General features: G+C 44.2%; 1 protein-coding gene across 4 annotated transcripts in view; it reads left to right on the top strand.

Moving 5' to 3' along the window:
* The window catches only part of ERI3 (ERI1 exoribonuclease family member 3), a 131,204-nt gene that overhangs the window by 13,956 nt on the left and 99,933 nt on the right, over positions 1–17,315 (top strand). For all 4 annotated transcript variants that reach the window (XM_040072790.2, XM_040072792.2, XM_058421738.1 and 1 more), the window contains 2 exons: positions 9,768–9,884; positions 16,008–16,067. In XM_040072790.2, coding sequence (XP_039928724.1) covers positions 9,768–9,884; positions 16,008–16,067 — 177 coding nt within the window. The remainder of the gene's footprint in view (positions 1–9,767; positions 9,885–16,007; positions 16,068–17,315) is intronic.

Genomic DNA, 17,315 nt, shown 5'->3' on the forward strand with positions numbered 1-17,315 from the left:
CTTGAGTCCTGCTGTAAAAGAGCATTACATGTGTTTTCTCCTGAACACACATCTCACATCCAGCTCACAGGCAAGGGCAGGTACAGCTGGAGTGGCTGTGATGATCTGTACAGCTGCCTGTCCTGCTCTATCCGTGAACTTGTTAGTGCAGTAGGGACAATTGAGCCGTGTGTCTCTGCTCCTGAGGTGCTGTGATTTATAGACTAACCTTGTAATGGGAATGGATGTTGATTTCCACCAAATTTAGGCCATATCAACAGGTGTGCAGTCCCTGCCAATCTCTCTGTGTGGGGTGACTAGATAGAGGATAAGGAAGCTGCCTTGGGAGCCCTAGCTGAAGCTACTTTGTAGGAGGAATATGTCCTTGAAATCACAAACTTGCTGCAGCAGGAGGTGGTGGAGGGGTCACTCATCTGCTGGGAAGCAGGCTGCAAGATACCTTCTGCTTTCCACGTTGTTTTCTGTGGAGACTGCATCAAGGTAATCCCAGCTGAAGGCCAGCGTGGGAATGCAGGTGTCTCGCACAGTAACAGACATTGTCACAATCCTACGCAGAGGCAGATGAAGATGTGTGTGCCTGTGCCTGCCTGTTCTATCTAGACATCCCCACATAGCAGCTTTCTTCTTGCACTGTTTTTGTGTTGCTGTTAAGCTCAATGTACTAGAAATCACCTGCCAAAGCCTTTATTGAGGATGATTTTGAGTTGCTGAAAAATAAAGAAATTCAGGCTTGTTTCCCATGGCAACTTTAACTCAGCATAAGTATTACAGTGGAATATTAATCTGCAATTACCTATGTTCATGCATCTTAGGCTTGGATGTAGTTTTAATTCCCTACTTCTCAGTTCAGACTCTTACAATGTTGTTTCTAGAGAAATGCTGTTAAAAATGCATGTAACATAGCGACTTAAAAGTTTGTGGGTTTTTTTGCTAAAAGAAAGTATATATATCTATATATCTATATCTATATCTATATCTATCTCAATCAATCACCTCTTTGCCAGTTATGGCTGTTATTATGCCATTGTTGTTATATCAAACTGCTTTAAGCTCCTAGAGTGGCAGGAAACAGTTCATATAAGAGCTCTTTCAGATGGATTTTCCTGTTTGCGTTGAGTTTTTGAACAAACTTCTTTATGCCTTGTAGCTTTAGAGGGTTACACTGCACCTGGCATCTCAGACTTGCACTCACTTTGCCTTGGAGACCTCACTCATTCTCCCAGTAAGTGGGGACAACCTTGCTGTGAACCACGTCAATCTGACAGGGTGGGTTATGACTTCAGGCAACAGAATTAGCTGTATTTATTTAAAACCTGATGAGCTAGAGAACATGAGCAGTTATTGAACCCAAATCTCCTGGAGAGCACAACTGTGAGACCACCAGGCAAGCCATCTGATGTATGAAAAAAAATTTCAAAGCAATTTCTTATTTAAAGATATAAACCCAGCATTATTATAGCAACAAGTCTAAAATACCAAGGCACTCGGGTGGCCAATGGCTGCAGTGCTAACCTGACCTAACCTGCTCAGCTTTTGGCTGGTTATTGACAGGCTAGTGAGATGACTACTTTAAAGCAATCAGTCATGTTGCCCTTTCCCTCACAGTGTGCGGAGACCCCACATCAGTTATGCATGCCGGCGTGCAATTCCCCACCTGTGCTGTTTGAACACTGTATCCTTAGCTGTGCAAACATTACACATCGTTTAGGTGACAAGTTGCAAAGTTAAGTAGACTTGTTGTTACAGCAGAAAGTAGTTGAGCGGCAGTCACCCTGAAAAGAAAAGATCCAGGCTAGCTCAGGAATGTGCAAGTCTGCTGGATTGTTTGCCTCTCCATAAAGCTGCTGCTGAGGGCTACGTGTGCTTCTGGAAATACTCCCATCATGTGCATTTCTGAAGTGAAGGGGATGGGTGTCACAGGTTTGTACATTTGCTGTGCTTGTCCTGCTGTGTGCATGGCCCTGTGTGGCTGTCGATGATCCGTGTGTGCCTGCTGCTCTTTCGCAGCCTCTGAGGTACGGGAAGTATTTTGCACTGCTCCCAGCATAATGTTTTAAAACCAGGCAGTATTCTTTCATGACATGGCATCCATCTAGTGCTACTTGGGAATGGTGCTTTTCAGGCTGCTCTAGTTCCTGGGAAATGGTCTTTGCTATGTTAAAGTGGTCTTGTCTTAGCTTTGAACAAAACCTTCCTGATAAAGAAGCAATGCAACTCAGCTCTTTGAGAAGGACACAGGACATGCCTAAATCTTGTGGGCTTTTTCAAAACCCTTTATGCCAAGCTTGCTGTGCAACCATCCCTGTATTGTCTTTGTTGGTCTGTGCACTTGTTAGCTGGCAAAATAACTCTTCGTAACGTTACTTAGTTCCTCTCTGTCAGGCAGAAATGCGCTGTCATCAACAGCTAGTTGTGATGTCTGTAAAACCCTGGGTATTCATTTACATGCACTAATGTGCCCTTTCTACCCATCCCAGATGTTTTAGTGTCGTTGGGAGCATTGATCATTTGTCCTGCTCAATATCAGGTGAAGAGGTTGGGACTTAGAATGATCTGATAATTCTGCAACAGGGACTGCACAGGCTGTTTGTCTGCCTTAGAGAGGAGTGGATGTGAAAAAGGATATAGTGTAGCTGCCGTCTTGCAGTGGAAAGGTAATACTTGGAAATGTGTATGTGTCCAGTTTTTAACCTGGTTTGAGTGCTAAACTTCCCCCAAACTGTCAAGCTTAAATTGTTGTTGGCTGTGTAAGTAGAGAGGTTCTGGGTGGTTAAATATATGTCAATAGTGCTTGAAGAAACACATTGAAGTGTTGATGTCTGTTGGTCTATATTTCTCATCTCATGTGTGAAAAGAGAAGGGAGATGCTGCCTCATTCCTGATGTCTGCGTCCTGCTGGAAAGATCAAAATAACTTAGTGGGTTTTGTTAGGGAGAGATGATGCTGGTGGTAAGAGGCAGGAACCAGCCTGGGATGAAATGAGTAGTGAAAGTTTTTGTTAAGGATGGCAGGACAAGGGTTGTGAGCCTGCTGTCAAGATTTCAGGTGCAATGGCAGGCATGAATAACTCCCAAGGATCACAGTGGCAAGTTTAGGAGAAAAGTGTCATTTGCGAGACATGGTTCCCTCTTTTGTTGGCCCTGTAAGAAGGGACTTAAGCTGATGAAATACTTCACTTTGTATTCCATACTCTTTAGAAAAAAAAAAAAAAAAGATACCATTTCAAGAGGGTGAAGAAGAGAATCAGTGAGTGTGACCCGGGGTCTGCAAAACACAGCTGTGAGTGCAGGCTGGATGGCATTGGGGTGGTGATGAGAGGTGTACATAAGATGAGGTCTTTGTTGCAAAGATAAGAAATGCAATGTTCTGGCCTGTGTCTGCTTTGGGTAGGAAGAGCAGTCGGGAATTTAAACAACAGCAAGGGAAATTCAGATTAGACATTAGGAAAAACTTTCCAATGATAAGACTAATGAAACAGGAGGATAGAGTGAGTGCCTGGGGAGTGTGTGAGTCTCTCTTATTGGAGTCGGTAAAAACAGCCTAGACAAAGTCAGAAATTATTTAGGGGGTGATGATGCTGCCCTCAGGCAGGTGCATGGACTAGATGTCTCTTTTAAAGCTGAAGCTCCTGGAGGCATGTGATTAGATGGGGATTTCAGCTTCTATTAAAGAAAGAGAAATGGTCCCTCACCCTCAGTGTTGTAAGGCAGCACTGGGAAATAGGAGCCACATTTGATGTCAGTGCAGAACCCAAAATACAACTCAAAATTTATCTATGAGGAAATGCAGCCTTTGACATTGGGCTTCAGTGCCTGAGTGTTGGGGGTAGGCATCTCAGGATTCACCTGAGAGCAGGGGAAGAAGATAACATCAGATAATCAGTGGTCAGGCAGCAGAATTTTTCTTCACGTCATCTTATCCCAGTGTTTCATGATCTTCCCATATTCCTTCCAGTTCTCTTGGGTTTTGTTTTTGATGTGTAATTCCCTTCACACTTTTCTGGGATATAGTAGTTCTTTTAAATGTATCAAATGGTTAGGTGTGTGCATATGTGTATTTTAAGCTAGGTAGTGATGGAAAAAACAAATTAGGAGGTCAGCTGCTTCCCCAAAGACCTTTTGATAGGTTTTATCAGTATACAGAGTAACTTAGCCAGGACTGAGGCGCTGAGAGGCTGTGCAGCATGTGTGCAGGCAGACATCCTTTGGAAAGCCAGCATAGCCCTGATTCAGCAGAAGTCCCGCTGTTCCGCACTGGGGAGGTGTTGCCTTTATGGTACTTGTTTTGGTTAGTTTAATAAAAATTTAGAAGTGGGGAAAAGACCTATGAGGTCATCTTGGTTACTGCCCCTGAGGGCCAGTGCAAGGCTGCTCACTTGGAAATGGCTTTAGTTAAAATAATAATTAAGGCAGAGGATGGAAACTGGGGAGGCAGATCTGTTAGGCTAGTGCTGTCCTTACTATGTCCCTTTTCGATTTTAATTGCCTTGGAAAAAAAAAGAAAATCGCAAGGCTTTAAAAGCTCTGATTCTTTCTGCTCTTCAACGCCCCCACACCCTCTCCCCGATCTTGGAGGCATCAACTCTCATCTGTCAAAGTGTAAATCAGCAATTAAAACACAAACAGCGAAATGCCAAAGATGACCCGAAGCACAAAGCAACTGACAAACAAGTCCGGACAAATCGGCGGATAATTTATAAGCATTGCCCTAAAATCTAATTATTTGGCAATTCGAATTTGCAGCCGGCCAGGGCTGTGCAATAAATTTAACCCGCCATAAATTATTTAGGAGCAGCCCATGGTGTAAATCAAAAACACGAGTGTTTGTTTAAGAAATAAGCTCCTTGTGCATAAAATGACTTTTTTTTTTTCTTTAAAGAGAGGGGGGGAAAAACCATCCCTGAACAAAATGATCTGGTGCTAAAGCTATGTCCCTCCACTGACACTCCCTTGCCTCTTCTGCCCTTACCTTTTTTGAAGGTGTAAATGGTTCTTTCGGTAAGAAGTTTTATGCTTTTCCTTATCAGACAAAATCTGTTTCTCTCAACAGCCTCTGCTTGTTTTTATTGCATTTTGAACAGTCAGCTCTGATTTTTATGGGCATCTTTTATTCTTGTGTTTATTAAACTTCTTCACATGGGGGTTAGAGTAAGGGATAAATTATTTGCCGGTAGTTTTCGAACAACTGAATAGGCCATACGGTCTTCCTCAAATATATAACTGAAGCATGCCCTGTCCACTTTGTACATAGGTGTCTGGATTAAAAGGTTTTGAGAGCTGGGAAGCTCTTGCTGGGCGCTCCATTCTTTCTCTATAATCATGTTAGTGGTACCCAGATCCAAAAGGATGAGCAAAAAGATTCCTCTGTGGGAATTAGGATAATTTCAGGCGCTTTCTTCTCTGACCGGAAATTGTTTAGCAAGTACAGCTGTGTGCTGGTTCATTTCTTTTATTAGCAAGAAGATCAAGACAGCTGAAAAGATGCATCGCTGCTTCAGTGTTGAAGGGAAGGTAGTTTCATGTAGGATGACTGGGTAAGGAAAGGCTGGGTTTGTAGCAGTGCTTTCACGTGCCATTAAGGATTTTTCAAATCCCTCTTAGAAGAAAGTCCTTACCCATTCCACAGTTACACTGCTGCTGCTCAACCCATTGGCTTGGGACAGCCAGGTTGTAGAGAAGCTTCTACTTGGAACTTTTTTTTTAAACTGTTGTTTTTTCAGAAAGAAAGAAGTTCTGAGGAAGCTGTAGTAGATTTGCTTGAAGTACCTTGAAGTTGTAAATGTAGGATTGTTGTAAAGAGAGTGGACCTGGTAATGGATCTGTATAAGCCTCTGGCTCTGTAGGTTCCTATTGTTACTGTGTTTGGGGGCACAGCTGAGGGGAGGGACATGTTTTTTTCTTTAAGTGTGTTAATATTGATTTTAGAAGCTCTGTGTTCTAACAATATAAATGCAAATGCCTGTAATTGGGAGCCTTGTGCAGAATTTCTCAACAGAAAACATGTTCAACTTTTCTGACAATGAAAGGAAAATAAAAAGCCGCTTATTTATTGGTGGTGGTTTGAATCCTGGATTTCCTTTCAAGTTACTTTGCAGTGTTAAATAAAATACCTAACTGCAGTGCTCGCAAAATTCAAATGAGTACATTTGTTCTTCTGGTAGCTCGCGGCTATTTGCAGCCTCTGGACACCCTCAGCATTATTTTAGCATATCCATAACTCCTGGTTGTGCTATAAGGAAGAACTGGAGGTGGGGGCAGAGAGAAGGCTTAGAAGCCCCAAATGCTGCTGGCACAAATCACTGCCAAAGTTGGAACATTTACTCAGTATCGGAGTGGATATAAGTGAGGATCTCAAGGAACACTTACAGATGATCAGGCTCTGATAGAAGAAAGGAAGTGTCAGTGAATCTCTGCCCTTAAGTCCCTCATGCTGCTTTCCTCCACCTTTCCTGCCTGGGAAGAAGCAGTGAAGGTCCTTGAATGGTGGAGATGGAGCTGAGCATGTTGAGCTCACTGGACTGCTGTGAAACGTGAGAGAGCACCCGGCTGCCTTCCTGCATCACAGTCTGTTGGGGGGTTGTGTGTATGAGTGGCTAAGTGCTCACCGTTTCATAATAATTACTAATGAAATTCTAGATCTGTAATAACATTTCAGATATCTAAAACAAACCATATGCTTGTTAAAAAAAAAAAGAGAGAGAGAAAAAAAGTGGAAACAGATCAACTTTAAGCCATAAATTCTTGGTAATAGAGGCCTCTTTTCTCCCCCCTTTCTGTTTATGTTTGATAGATATTTTTGTTTCTGCAGGAATGTCAACTCTTAATTTCATGATGTATCATGGGCTTAAGAAAATTGAATTTAATAAAGGCAAAAGATGAATGGCACCTTTAAAGGTCCCAACACTTGTCTTTATTAGCAGGACAAACTGCAGGGTCTCCAAACACTGCTTCTCTCCAAATGAAAGTTTAAATGAAAAGTACAGCAGTGTCACAGGTTAAATTTCATTGCAGGACTGGCTAACGTCATTAGTGAGGAGTGGGGCTGATTTCATGGGGCTGGTATCTGTTGCCTTAGATACCAGTGGAGCAAACACTGCCAGAGACTGGAAAAATCTCTGCTATAGGAAGCGTGCAGATAAACAGCCTTTTGGGAAAGGTTCTTTACCACTTGCTTCAAAAACTGACCCAGTAAACCCTGAGAGTGGCTGCACTTTCTCCTAAGACACTCTAGTTGCCTCTGGGGTTCCACTCCTGCTCCTGGCCATGCTCTTCCCACAGACCTACAGTGATTTTGGATATTGATAAGTTTTCCACATTTTTTAAGTATGGCTTATTTCCTCCGTCTGTCTTAATCCGACCCTCCTGGAAGTGCTTTGTGCCTTTGGTTCTGGAAGGCGAGCGATGCCTTTGTGTATCAGATCAGCAGCAGGCTGTCTTTCAGTCTTGCTTTGCATCCAGCCAGTTGATGGCCCCTGAGGATGTTTTTGGTCCCCTAGGGCACATCCTGGCATTGCAACACATAGCTCTGCTGTGAAATGCAGCCAGTGTGTGTCCCTCTCTGGAAGGGGAGATGTTCGTCTTGCCTTGCTGTGGGCTTGCCTGCTCCCGCGGTCACCCTCTGTGTGGGATGGAGGCCTAAGGGGCAGTGAGATGCCCCAGACCAATTTGAAAGATGGGATGGTGTTATCCTGAGGTTAAGCCTGGCTCTGTTACGGCGGCCTGTCCGTTGACTTCAAACTTTGCAGTGTGTTTTCGTTCTGAACAGAAGTTTGCTGCTTTCAGAGCCTGTCTGTGGTGGCCCTTTTGAAGGGAGGATCAGCTGTATCCAGCATTTCTTGCTCTCTTGGGTTTCCATGGGTCCTCCTGGGTGGCTGAAGCTGGTGAGTTTGGCTGCACCACAACAGGCAATCTGGCTAATACTCAAGTGTTTGGCATGTATCTTCTTCCATTAGAGCCCCTGGGTCAAGTTTGCTCTGTTTCCTGGGAAAACTTGGTGACTCCCAGTGGGGTAGTATGGCTGTGGGGAAGGATGTGCCCAGCCATCCGCTCTGCCTCATCCAGCACAGCATACACAGGGTGTGGCAAAGCCGACCATGAGGAAAAGCTTAAGCCATTCGTCCTGTGCGGCTTCACTGCTCAATGTCTACACCTGGGCACTTCCTCATGTTAACACTTTATTTGATTTTTACAATTTTTTCTAACTTTCCATCTCAGCAGCACGTACTCTCCACATGCCCTGGCCTGGGCTCTACCCCTGCTGCACTGGGGAGATGCTCTGCTCTGTCTCTGAGTTCTGCCCACCATGGAAACTGGGTGTTTCTCCTGGCTATTTAAATTATCTATTGTTTCCATTTACCCACCCAGCTTCTTGCCCTCCTGCTGCCTAGTGGGGTGGTGATGTCATCAGCTCGTATGTGTAACCTCACGATAATTTCCGCCTGCAGGTCATGGGGGTTGCAACCACAGTCCAAAAAAGTGTGTTAGTTCCTCTGCAGCGGCTGCATTTTTCACATGCTAATTTTACTCACAGGAGTTGGATTTTTTTTTTTCATTTTTTATTATTTCTTATTTGTCTCTTCCAGATGTTTTCAGGCAGTTTTTTTTGTTGTTAAACTAATTCCGTTCATGTTTTAAAAATTTATGAAAGCACTAATAAAAATGTCAAAGTGGTAAAAATGTTAGCTTTTGCTCTGCTTTGATTAAATTTTGCAAACTGTTTTTGAATATTAAAAAGCAATATTTTTTTTATTCTCTCTCCCTCTCTCTGTTTTTCTCCAGAAGTGATTTGAGAGGCTTGTTGCATGGATATCACTCAGCGGGCTCATTTGCACTCCAGAACCTTGGTGCCATGGATCTCTATTAAATAACATAGACGAATTATTCTTTAAAGACACCAAACAAATTGTCACTTCTCCTCTTACATTAAACTGGAAGGAAGAAAGGGAGTGGAGAAGGAGGGGGGTGAACACAAAGGATTTTATAGCTTTTATTCAGTGGGCGGCTTTTTTAATTTCGTGTATATTTTTTAATAATTGAGAAATCCATCGCAAGTGGATTTGTTTAAACTTTTTATTAACAGGTCCGTGTAAATTTTTGATTGCTGATCATTCAAATAATTGAACATTCTTCTGATGAAGGAACGTTTTTATTTCCCTATCAGCATAAATTGGCTGCAAGGAGGGAAATGAAGTGGGGCTTGCTACTGTGTTGTATCCCGTAGGGATGGATTTGGGGGGAGCTTTCAGCTCCTCTTCTCAGTCTGTTGGAGGAGGGCAGTCCTCCTTAGCCTCTCCAGAGAAGGAGGTGCTTTGTGTAATAGTCCCTGTTGTCTGTCTGATGGTGTCCTCTAAAAGGATGGTGGGCTGGAAAGGTTGAGACTGGTTTGGGGTGGGCACAGCCCTTGCAATGTCCTTGCTGAACAGCTGTGAGCCCGTTGTGAGAACAGCTTCATGGGTAGCACATGGGAGTGGTGCGAGAGCGCCTTCCTTATGTTCAGCTTAGGCAGTGATGTGTGCAGCTGCAGTGCTGAGCACAGAGATCTCCCTGCAGACTGTCCCGGCAGCGATGAGCTTCAGCACCATCCTCGTCTGTTCTGATGGCATTGGATGTGCTCTGTGCTGCAGCACCACCTTCCCACTTCTGCAGAGCTTTGTGTTGAGTTTATTTTTGTTTGGACTATCAGGCCACCTTGCTAGATGAGTGGTAAATTCCGGCTTCATTTTTTGTTTGTTTTAAATGAACAGCTGCTTTTCTTTTTGCCCTTTTCAGGAAATCATCGAATTCCCCATCCTGAAGCTGAATGGCAGGACGATGGAGATCGAATCCACCTTTCACATGTATGTTCAGCCTGTGGTGCATCCCCAGCTTACGCCCTTCTGTACAGAGGTAAAGTGCAAAGGCTCCCTGGTGCTCCAAGAGTCTCTCTGGGAAGCAGGTTTCCGTTGCACCAGGGACTTGGGTCGCCTCTTCATGGTGCAGCTGCAAGGCAGTGTGTCATGCCGGCCTTGAGTTAATGACAAAGCGAATCATTTTTTGTTACTGCAGTAGTGTGTAAAGACCTCAGTTTGGACTAATAAATAACTGTAGCTGTGATCTGCTAACTAAGATAATTGTATTTACAGCGAAAAATTGTCTTAATTGGGTGACCACCAAATAAACGCACTCATGTCAGCCAATGTTCAAAATCCTGTAACCTCTTTATGAGCTCTTGCAATTTTGCTGTGCTCCTCTGTGGTGGGGAAGGTCAAAGAGAGCATGGACTGAGGAAAGAGTGCTGTGCAGATGTGTGGTTTAGAGTTATGACTTAATGACTCTCCTGTGAGCTTGCGTGTTGGGATTTGAGGAGTCCTTCAGTGGTAGGATAATTCTGTATTTTTAAGACGTTTTCTTTTTGATGTTGTAATTGTGGGCCACTTGAAATGATTGCTGGAGAAGTGGCCTCTCTTTACTTGCTTACTCTCATTGTCGAGGACAGCTGCTCTTGAGCAGCGGCCACCTTTCCCCAGATATGGAATGAAGGTGGTAAATGTGATCCCTGGGGGTTCAAAGGAATTGAGGAGCAGGGGTTGGGTTTTGTTGTTGATTTGGGTTTTTTTTTTGTTTTCTTTTTATTCAACCCAAAAAGTTAACTGTTTTTCCAAGTGTGTTTCTCCTCCCTGCCATAATCATAATTCATAAAAGAAACTTTAAGTTTCTTTTGCTTTGGGCTTTTTTTCCTGTCAGTCCATTGGTTCAATTTTGGCCAGCTCAAAGACTAAAATACTTACTGTGGGAATCAGTGTATTCAAGGTCCTCATTCTGTCCCTGTCTTGTCTAGGATCATCAACACCTGTGGCTACAGGCTTAAGCCCGTGGAGGGCTTGTCCCACCTGTACTTGCCTGATGAAAAATGACTCCTCTGTGTTAGGTGGAGTCCCCTCCAGAACCAACCAACCCCTTCCATATTTTCACACTGTAAAAACAAATACTTATTTTTATTCTCCTGTAACTCAAAACCATCTGAAGGTATTTTATTTAAACGTTAAAAAGAAAAAAAAAAGACGAAGCACAGAAAACATTATTCCCCAGAGAAGAGCTTTAAGAAAACTTTAACTGTGTGAGAACAGAGGGTTATAATGGAAATGGCTTTGCAACGTTAATGCTAGAAGGCTGGACAACTACTTTGGCTGTCCTTATCCCCATGAGACTTGCTGGACACATGCTTGTACAAATGTGATAAATATCACAGCTTGCACCTGATCTTTGCTGAAGACGTCATCTTCTAGAGCTGAGCCCAAAACACCAGCCTTGCAAGTCACCTAAATTCTGGAGAGAAGAAAACTGAAACTCGTTTTTCTGGAAATCTCTCTATTGCATCCTTTCCCCTGTTGCTAAACACCTCAGCTCTGTTCTTGCACAAGAGTCTGCATTACTTGGTTGGTGCTTGTGGTTCAGCTTCATGAGCTGAACAAAGCCTCCAGCCTGTTGCAATCTAGGGACATTCAGAGGTTCTCTGGATGATGACCTTGTGACCAACAGTCAGCCCATCTAATGCTCCTGTACTGCAGTTATAGTTTCTTGGTCTGCTCTTGCCCTCGGGGGTCTGGAGCAGGTGTTTGTGTCCCCTGTGGGGAGCCTTGAAGTAAGTGAAGCTGAGTGTGTCAGTGTGTCTGTGATGGCTGTGCTTTTGCAGGAGTCCAGGATGGGCACAGGTGTCCCAGGTCAGCATTCTGCTGCAGACTCAGTCTGGCATCATGTCCAGAGTTGGGTGAAAATGAGCAGTACTGAGGCCAGCAAGCAAAATAGTTGCAGAACCCCCACCTGTGTGTATCAGTGGTATGAAAAGGCCCCACTACCAGGTTTGGCAAGTCCTCTGTAATAAAGAGCATGGATTAGGAAGCTGCTTTCAATCCTAGCCTTGACATCACTGACTCCTGGTCACCCCCACCTTGTACCCCTTGCTACTTAGTGCCCAGCATGGCCCCTGTCCTTCCTGGCTTGGCAGTCCCCTGGCCTGTTGCAGGGGCTGCCAAGAGGTCCAAGAGTGGGATCAAGCTGGAGGTGTAACTGGGCTTGTTCCTGGGGCCTGTGTGTGGGACTGAGTTTGAAACCCTGCCCTGAGAGCCACAGGTGAACCTTACTAGACATTGGGGTGCTGCTAGATAGGTGCAGGGATCATCCCTGTGCCACTGGTGTAGGTTCACTGGAGACCCCAGGGACACAACCAGGATGTGCTCTTGCAGAGCTGCTGCCTGAACTGCTCCAGCACTTGTTATTGACTTTCTACTGGTTTATGTTTTCTGAAAAATACTCATTTTGCTAAATGCCAGTAAAGGGCTTTGTCTAGGCACCTCTACTTACAAAAGTGTGAGATTTATTGACCTCTTTGTCTACAAAGAAAGACCAGGCCTGATTATCAGATTGTACACCAGAGACAAGTGCTTAGGTAATCAGCAAACTGTCTTGGAGTAGAAATACGATGGTTTTCCAGATAAACTCTCTAGGAAAAACACTGGTGTTGATATTACATGGGAGACTGTCTGCTGTGCTGCTGATTTCCCCTCTCCCCTGTGCCTTTGCTAAGCAGTAGAACTGCTTGGTGTAGACTCTGTGTGGAAGAGTTACTGGGGTTGCTTGACATTACTCCTTGGGTTTGGAGTACCTCTTCCATCCCTCTTCCTTCTTGAAGACAAGAGCACAGGAAGGGTGCCTGGAAAGGTGGAGAGCTTGTTGCCACCCTCAAGACATCGCTTTACTTACCTTTTGATGTGTCTGTGCTCTCCCCTGGCTACAGGATGTTTTTCCAACTCCCCACACCAATGGCCAGGAGCTGACTTCCAGTGCTGGCTCACTCTGAGACCTCATCTCATCTCCTGTCTCCTGACCTGCTTCTATAAAACAATTGGTCTGAACCTTGGGTATTGTGAGGGGTGAGCTGAATGCTTAGGCAGAGAAGGTGGAAAGTGTTTGCAAGTTGTTAAAAGCTGTTAGTAGGTGTGTAAAGTTCATCATGCTCTTTTGGAAAATGCAGATGATTTTTCCGGTGCCCAAGAAAGTTCGTGCCAGGAGCTTAAGGAGAGGTTCCCTCTACAATGCAAGGTGCTTGTACAGATCTTTTCATGATACTTTGCTCTCTTTTTATGACTAATTTTTATTGATTTTTTTTCCTGAAGGAATAGATAATAAAAATACAAAAAGATAAAGGCATTATAGCTTGCTTATGTTCCCAAGTACCTCATGCTTCTTGGGATAACCAGTGAAATTTTACAATTGTGCAGTTTTATGTTTTTATACTTTTTCAAAGCTGCAAGACCAGATAATGCTGCAGAGATCTAATGCAGTAGGTTGGATGAGGCAGATGGATATAACTGATAACAAGAAATATCAGAAAGGATGAGAGAGTAGAAATCTGGTCCAGTTTGAGCGCTGTCTGACATGTATTGAAATGTACCTATGGAGCAGATACATTCCTTTGTATTCATGCGTGGGATTTCTGCAGCGTGAATCTTGTGTGTGTATACTTGGTGGTGTGTCCCTGTACAGGCAGGCTGGTACTTTGCTTGGCTTGGCAGGGAAGGACGGAAGGAGTTTTGGGCAAGAATAAGCAGTGACTCTTGATGGCACCTCTGCATCCGCCTTCATATCCCTCCCTCGTCTTGATGGGAAATGTCTGGATGAGGCCATTACACCCTGTCCTCCCATGGCATCAGGGTGCAGTGCTCCACCCATCAGGGCTGCGCTGCTGCACAGATCTGGTCCTGAGGGTGCCTGGAACGATAGAAACCATTCGCATCAGTACTGGCTGAGATAGTGAAAGGTTGCCTGCCATCCTTAGTACAGGAAAGACTTGGACCTCATGGAGCAGGTTCAGAGGAGGGCTATGAAGATGAGCAGAGGGATGGAACACCTCTCCTGTGAGGAGAGACTGGGAGAGCTTTTGAGATTGTTCACCTTGGAGAGGAGAAGGCTCCCAAGAGACCTTATTGCGACTTTTTAGTACTTAAGAGGGCCTATAAGATAGACGTTTCAGCTCAGCCCCATTGAGACAGGACAAGGAATAATGGCTTTAAACTAGTCAACTAAGTGTACAGAAGAAGATTTTTACATTGAGGGTGGTGAAACAGTGGCACAGGTTTCCAGAGAGGTCACATTCAAGTTCAGGTTGGATGGGGCTGTGAGCAACCTGATCTAGTTGAAGATGCCCCTGCTCATTGTGAGGGGGGTTGGGTTGGATGAACTTTAAAGGTCCCTTCCAAAACAAGCTTCTATGATCATGTGTTCCTTTCCAAACACACCTTTCAGTCACTTCCAGGGATTTGGGTTGAGCTGCTGTCTGAAAGGCAGAACCAGCACTCTGCAATACGTGAGCTGTCCACCTCTGCTGTAAGAATGCATGGAGAGAAAGATGGCAAGAAAGGCAAAAACCATGCCAGTGAGCTTTAAAAACTGCTCTAAAGAGCCATGTGTTAATTCCTCAAATCTATTTGCTTCTTAGAGTATGGAAGTCTGTAGGTAGCAGCTGTTAACCCAATTAAAATACAGATTAGTATAAAAACAGTTTCTGAAATACAAGAGAGTGTCTGTGTCCCTCCACTTTCTTAAAATTCCGCTTCATAATGGCTTGATGAACTTGAGAAACACACCTAGAGGAGCTCTGCATTCTTAAAATTAAAATACTTTCCCTAAAAGGTATGTATTGCCATTTCATGGGAGTCACAATGAGAAAATAATCTTTCCACTTACAGTTTATTCAGTGAGTCAGGTATTTGGTATTCATTAAATGTAATTACAGTTTAATCGGAGTTTAATACAATTTCTTTTTCTATCCTCCAAGTTCAGTGCTGTAAGCCAAGCAGCCAAAGAAACTGAGAGATAGAAACCATTTACCTTCCTTCAGTTGCCACATACTTAATAAAGCAGAGCCCTGTGGTTTGTGAGAGGATTTATGTTGTACTTGATCTGGTCTGTGTGGAGGAGTTATTCCTGGGTGGTGGTGAGGCCATCAGTATCTCATAACTGGATGCTATGGCTTCCAGAGGCGTGGTTGCTTCTAGGTTGTGCCTGACCTTTATTTTATGAAAACGTGTGAGATGTGTCGCTTCAGGAAAGTGCCATATGAAGTGAAATCCCATAGTGTGCACTTGTTTTAATAATGATTTTTTTAATTACTTGGGTGCATCGATGGCAAGCTACTGAACTCCGATATTCAATATGTTAAAAGACAGTTTTGTCAGTTGGAAGGCAGACAGAAAAATTATCTGTTTTCCATGTGCCTCAAGCTCTCCTGGGCAGACACAGGCAGAGGTGCACAAGACTGCATCTTTTAATGCATGTGTTTAGCTTTGAACAGCCAAGCAGTCTAGGAGCAGTTAGTAAGAGTATCTGTTGGCAGGACCTCTTCCTAAGGCACCTCCTGGAAAACAGACTAGACAGGATTCTGGAAGAAAGTGCTTTTCTTCAGATTTCATTCCATTATTTTAAATACAGTTTTGAGCTGCCGAGGAATGCTGTGATGGACCGTGGGAAAGTGCACATGCTGGCTGCCCAGCTCAGGGGAGGATGACTGGGTCCATTCCATGTGTCAGTTACCAATACTCCTCTGTTTGGTTCATCTAACACTAAAATTTTGGTGTCACTGTGATAGCAGAGGAATGTCCAGAGACCTTGGTAGTTACCACTGCCTGTGTACATGAAGGCAACACCAAAACTGCTGAAGGGCATGTTGAAAAAGGGCATCATGCTGGTTGGTGCATGACACTGCTTCCCAAGTGGACCCTGCCGTACTGGGAATTTGCAGTTATGTGGTGTGGGTAGGAGCCCTACTACATTTCTGTGTTTGGGATGAAGCTGTGCCCTTGCCTCTGGCTGGGGAGCTGCCAGGATCACTCTGCTGTGGCTGGTTCCTCAGCAACACCCATGTGGGTCACAGGAGCATGTTTTGGTTGCAGAAAGATGGACAGGAGAGTAGACCTCTCTAATGATCTTCTGAGTGCTGCTGTGGTGACTGCTTTCCGTTTGTCTCTGTTTCAGCTGACTGGGATTATTCAAGGCATGGTGGATGGGCAGCCGAGCCTCCAGCAAGTGCTTGAGGTAAGCAGAGCAACCTTTAGCTCTCAAACTCTGACCTCTGGTCCTGTAGTCACCTCTTCATCTCTTTCCCTGTACCCTCCCCTTGCTGAGAATCGAACCGCGTAATTTGACTATGATTACAGCTTCATTAGAATAACATTTGCTGTCACACTGGTGACACACTGCTGAGATTATTGAACCATTGATCTGTCATCTCCAGCTGTTCATGTCAAGGGTGCTGACAAGATATCCAAACTCCTGCCAGTAGATAGGAGAAGAGGCGATGCTTTCTTGAGCCAGTTTTAAAGTGCCACGACATTGCTCAAGACCACTGCTCCTGGAGATTCTGCTTTCATTTCTTTTCTCCTCCCTCAGCACTTTATTAAATTATTTTTCTACCTATTTAAATGCTCAATAATACATATAGTATAGAAAGAAAATAGCTCTAAAATCTAATCTAAAGGATGTGTGAATGCAGATACAGCCCTAATAATACCATCTGCTTAATGTGGAATTCCTAGAGCATTTAAGGCTTAATTAGCTTGGAAGTATTTCTCCATCAATAGCTTTCATTGGTAGTCAGATAGTGAAGGAAACCTCCTCAAGCAGAGCCTACTTGGGCTGCAGGTTGGTGTTTGATGTGTTGTCTCTGCCACTGCTGTGTTACCTAATTGTTCCTAATCAGAATAATTGCAACAATTGCTTATCTGAGGAAATCAAATTAAGGGCATTAAAATCCTCCTTGGAGACAGCACTTGAGGGGTGCTCATATCAGGGAGTTTAGAAAGGTTACCACTGCTGTCCCCAACTCTGGGCAGGCTCATGTGAGGCTGGCTGGAAGATCCCATCAGCCAAAGGGGGTCTGACTGACGGATGCTGCTTTTCTGGGGAGTTTTACCCAGAGGGCTGTTGTACAATCGGTCACAGGAAGACCCCTGGCAGGAAAGGCTGTGGCAGTGACATGAGACTGAAGATGGTGCTCTGTGGAGGTGATGTCTCACATCCATGCAAACCCCCAGCTCTCCAGAGGGCATATAGCAGTCTTGCTTGTCCATAAACATATGGATGTGTGTGCCTGTATCCCCCAGGAAGGAGAGCCCTCTTTGCCTGGATGGGTGAATGTAGATCACTACCGGAGTATTCCAGAAAATGGTTCGTTCTGTTTCTATGGAAGCTTCTTAGAGTGTGGAATCACTTACATAGAATTTTTTTTTTTTAATTTGGATGGAAAAGTTGTTCATACAGCAGCATGTTTCTAAGTTAAAATGA

The sequence above is a fragment of the Hirundo rustica genome, chromosome 9, assembly GCF_015227805.2.
Source record: "Hirundo rustica isolate bHirRus1 chromosome 9, bHirRus1.pri.v3, whole genome shotgun sequence".
NCBI classification, from domain to species: Eukaryota; Metazoa; Chordata; class Aves; order Passeriformes; family Hirundinidae; genus Hirundo; species Hirundo rustica.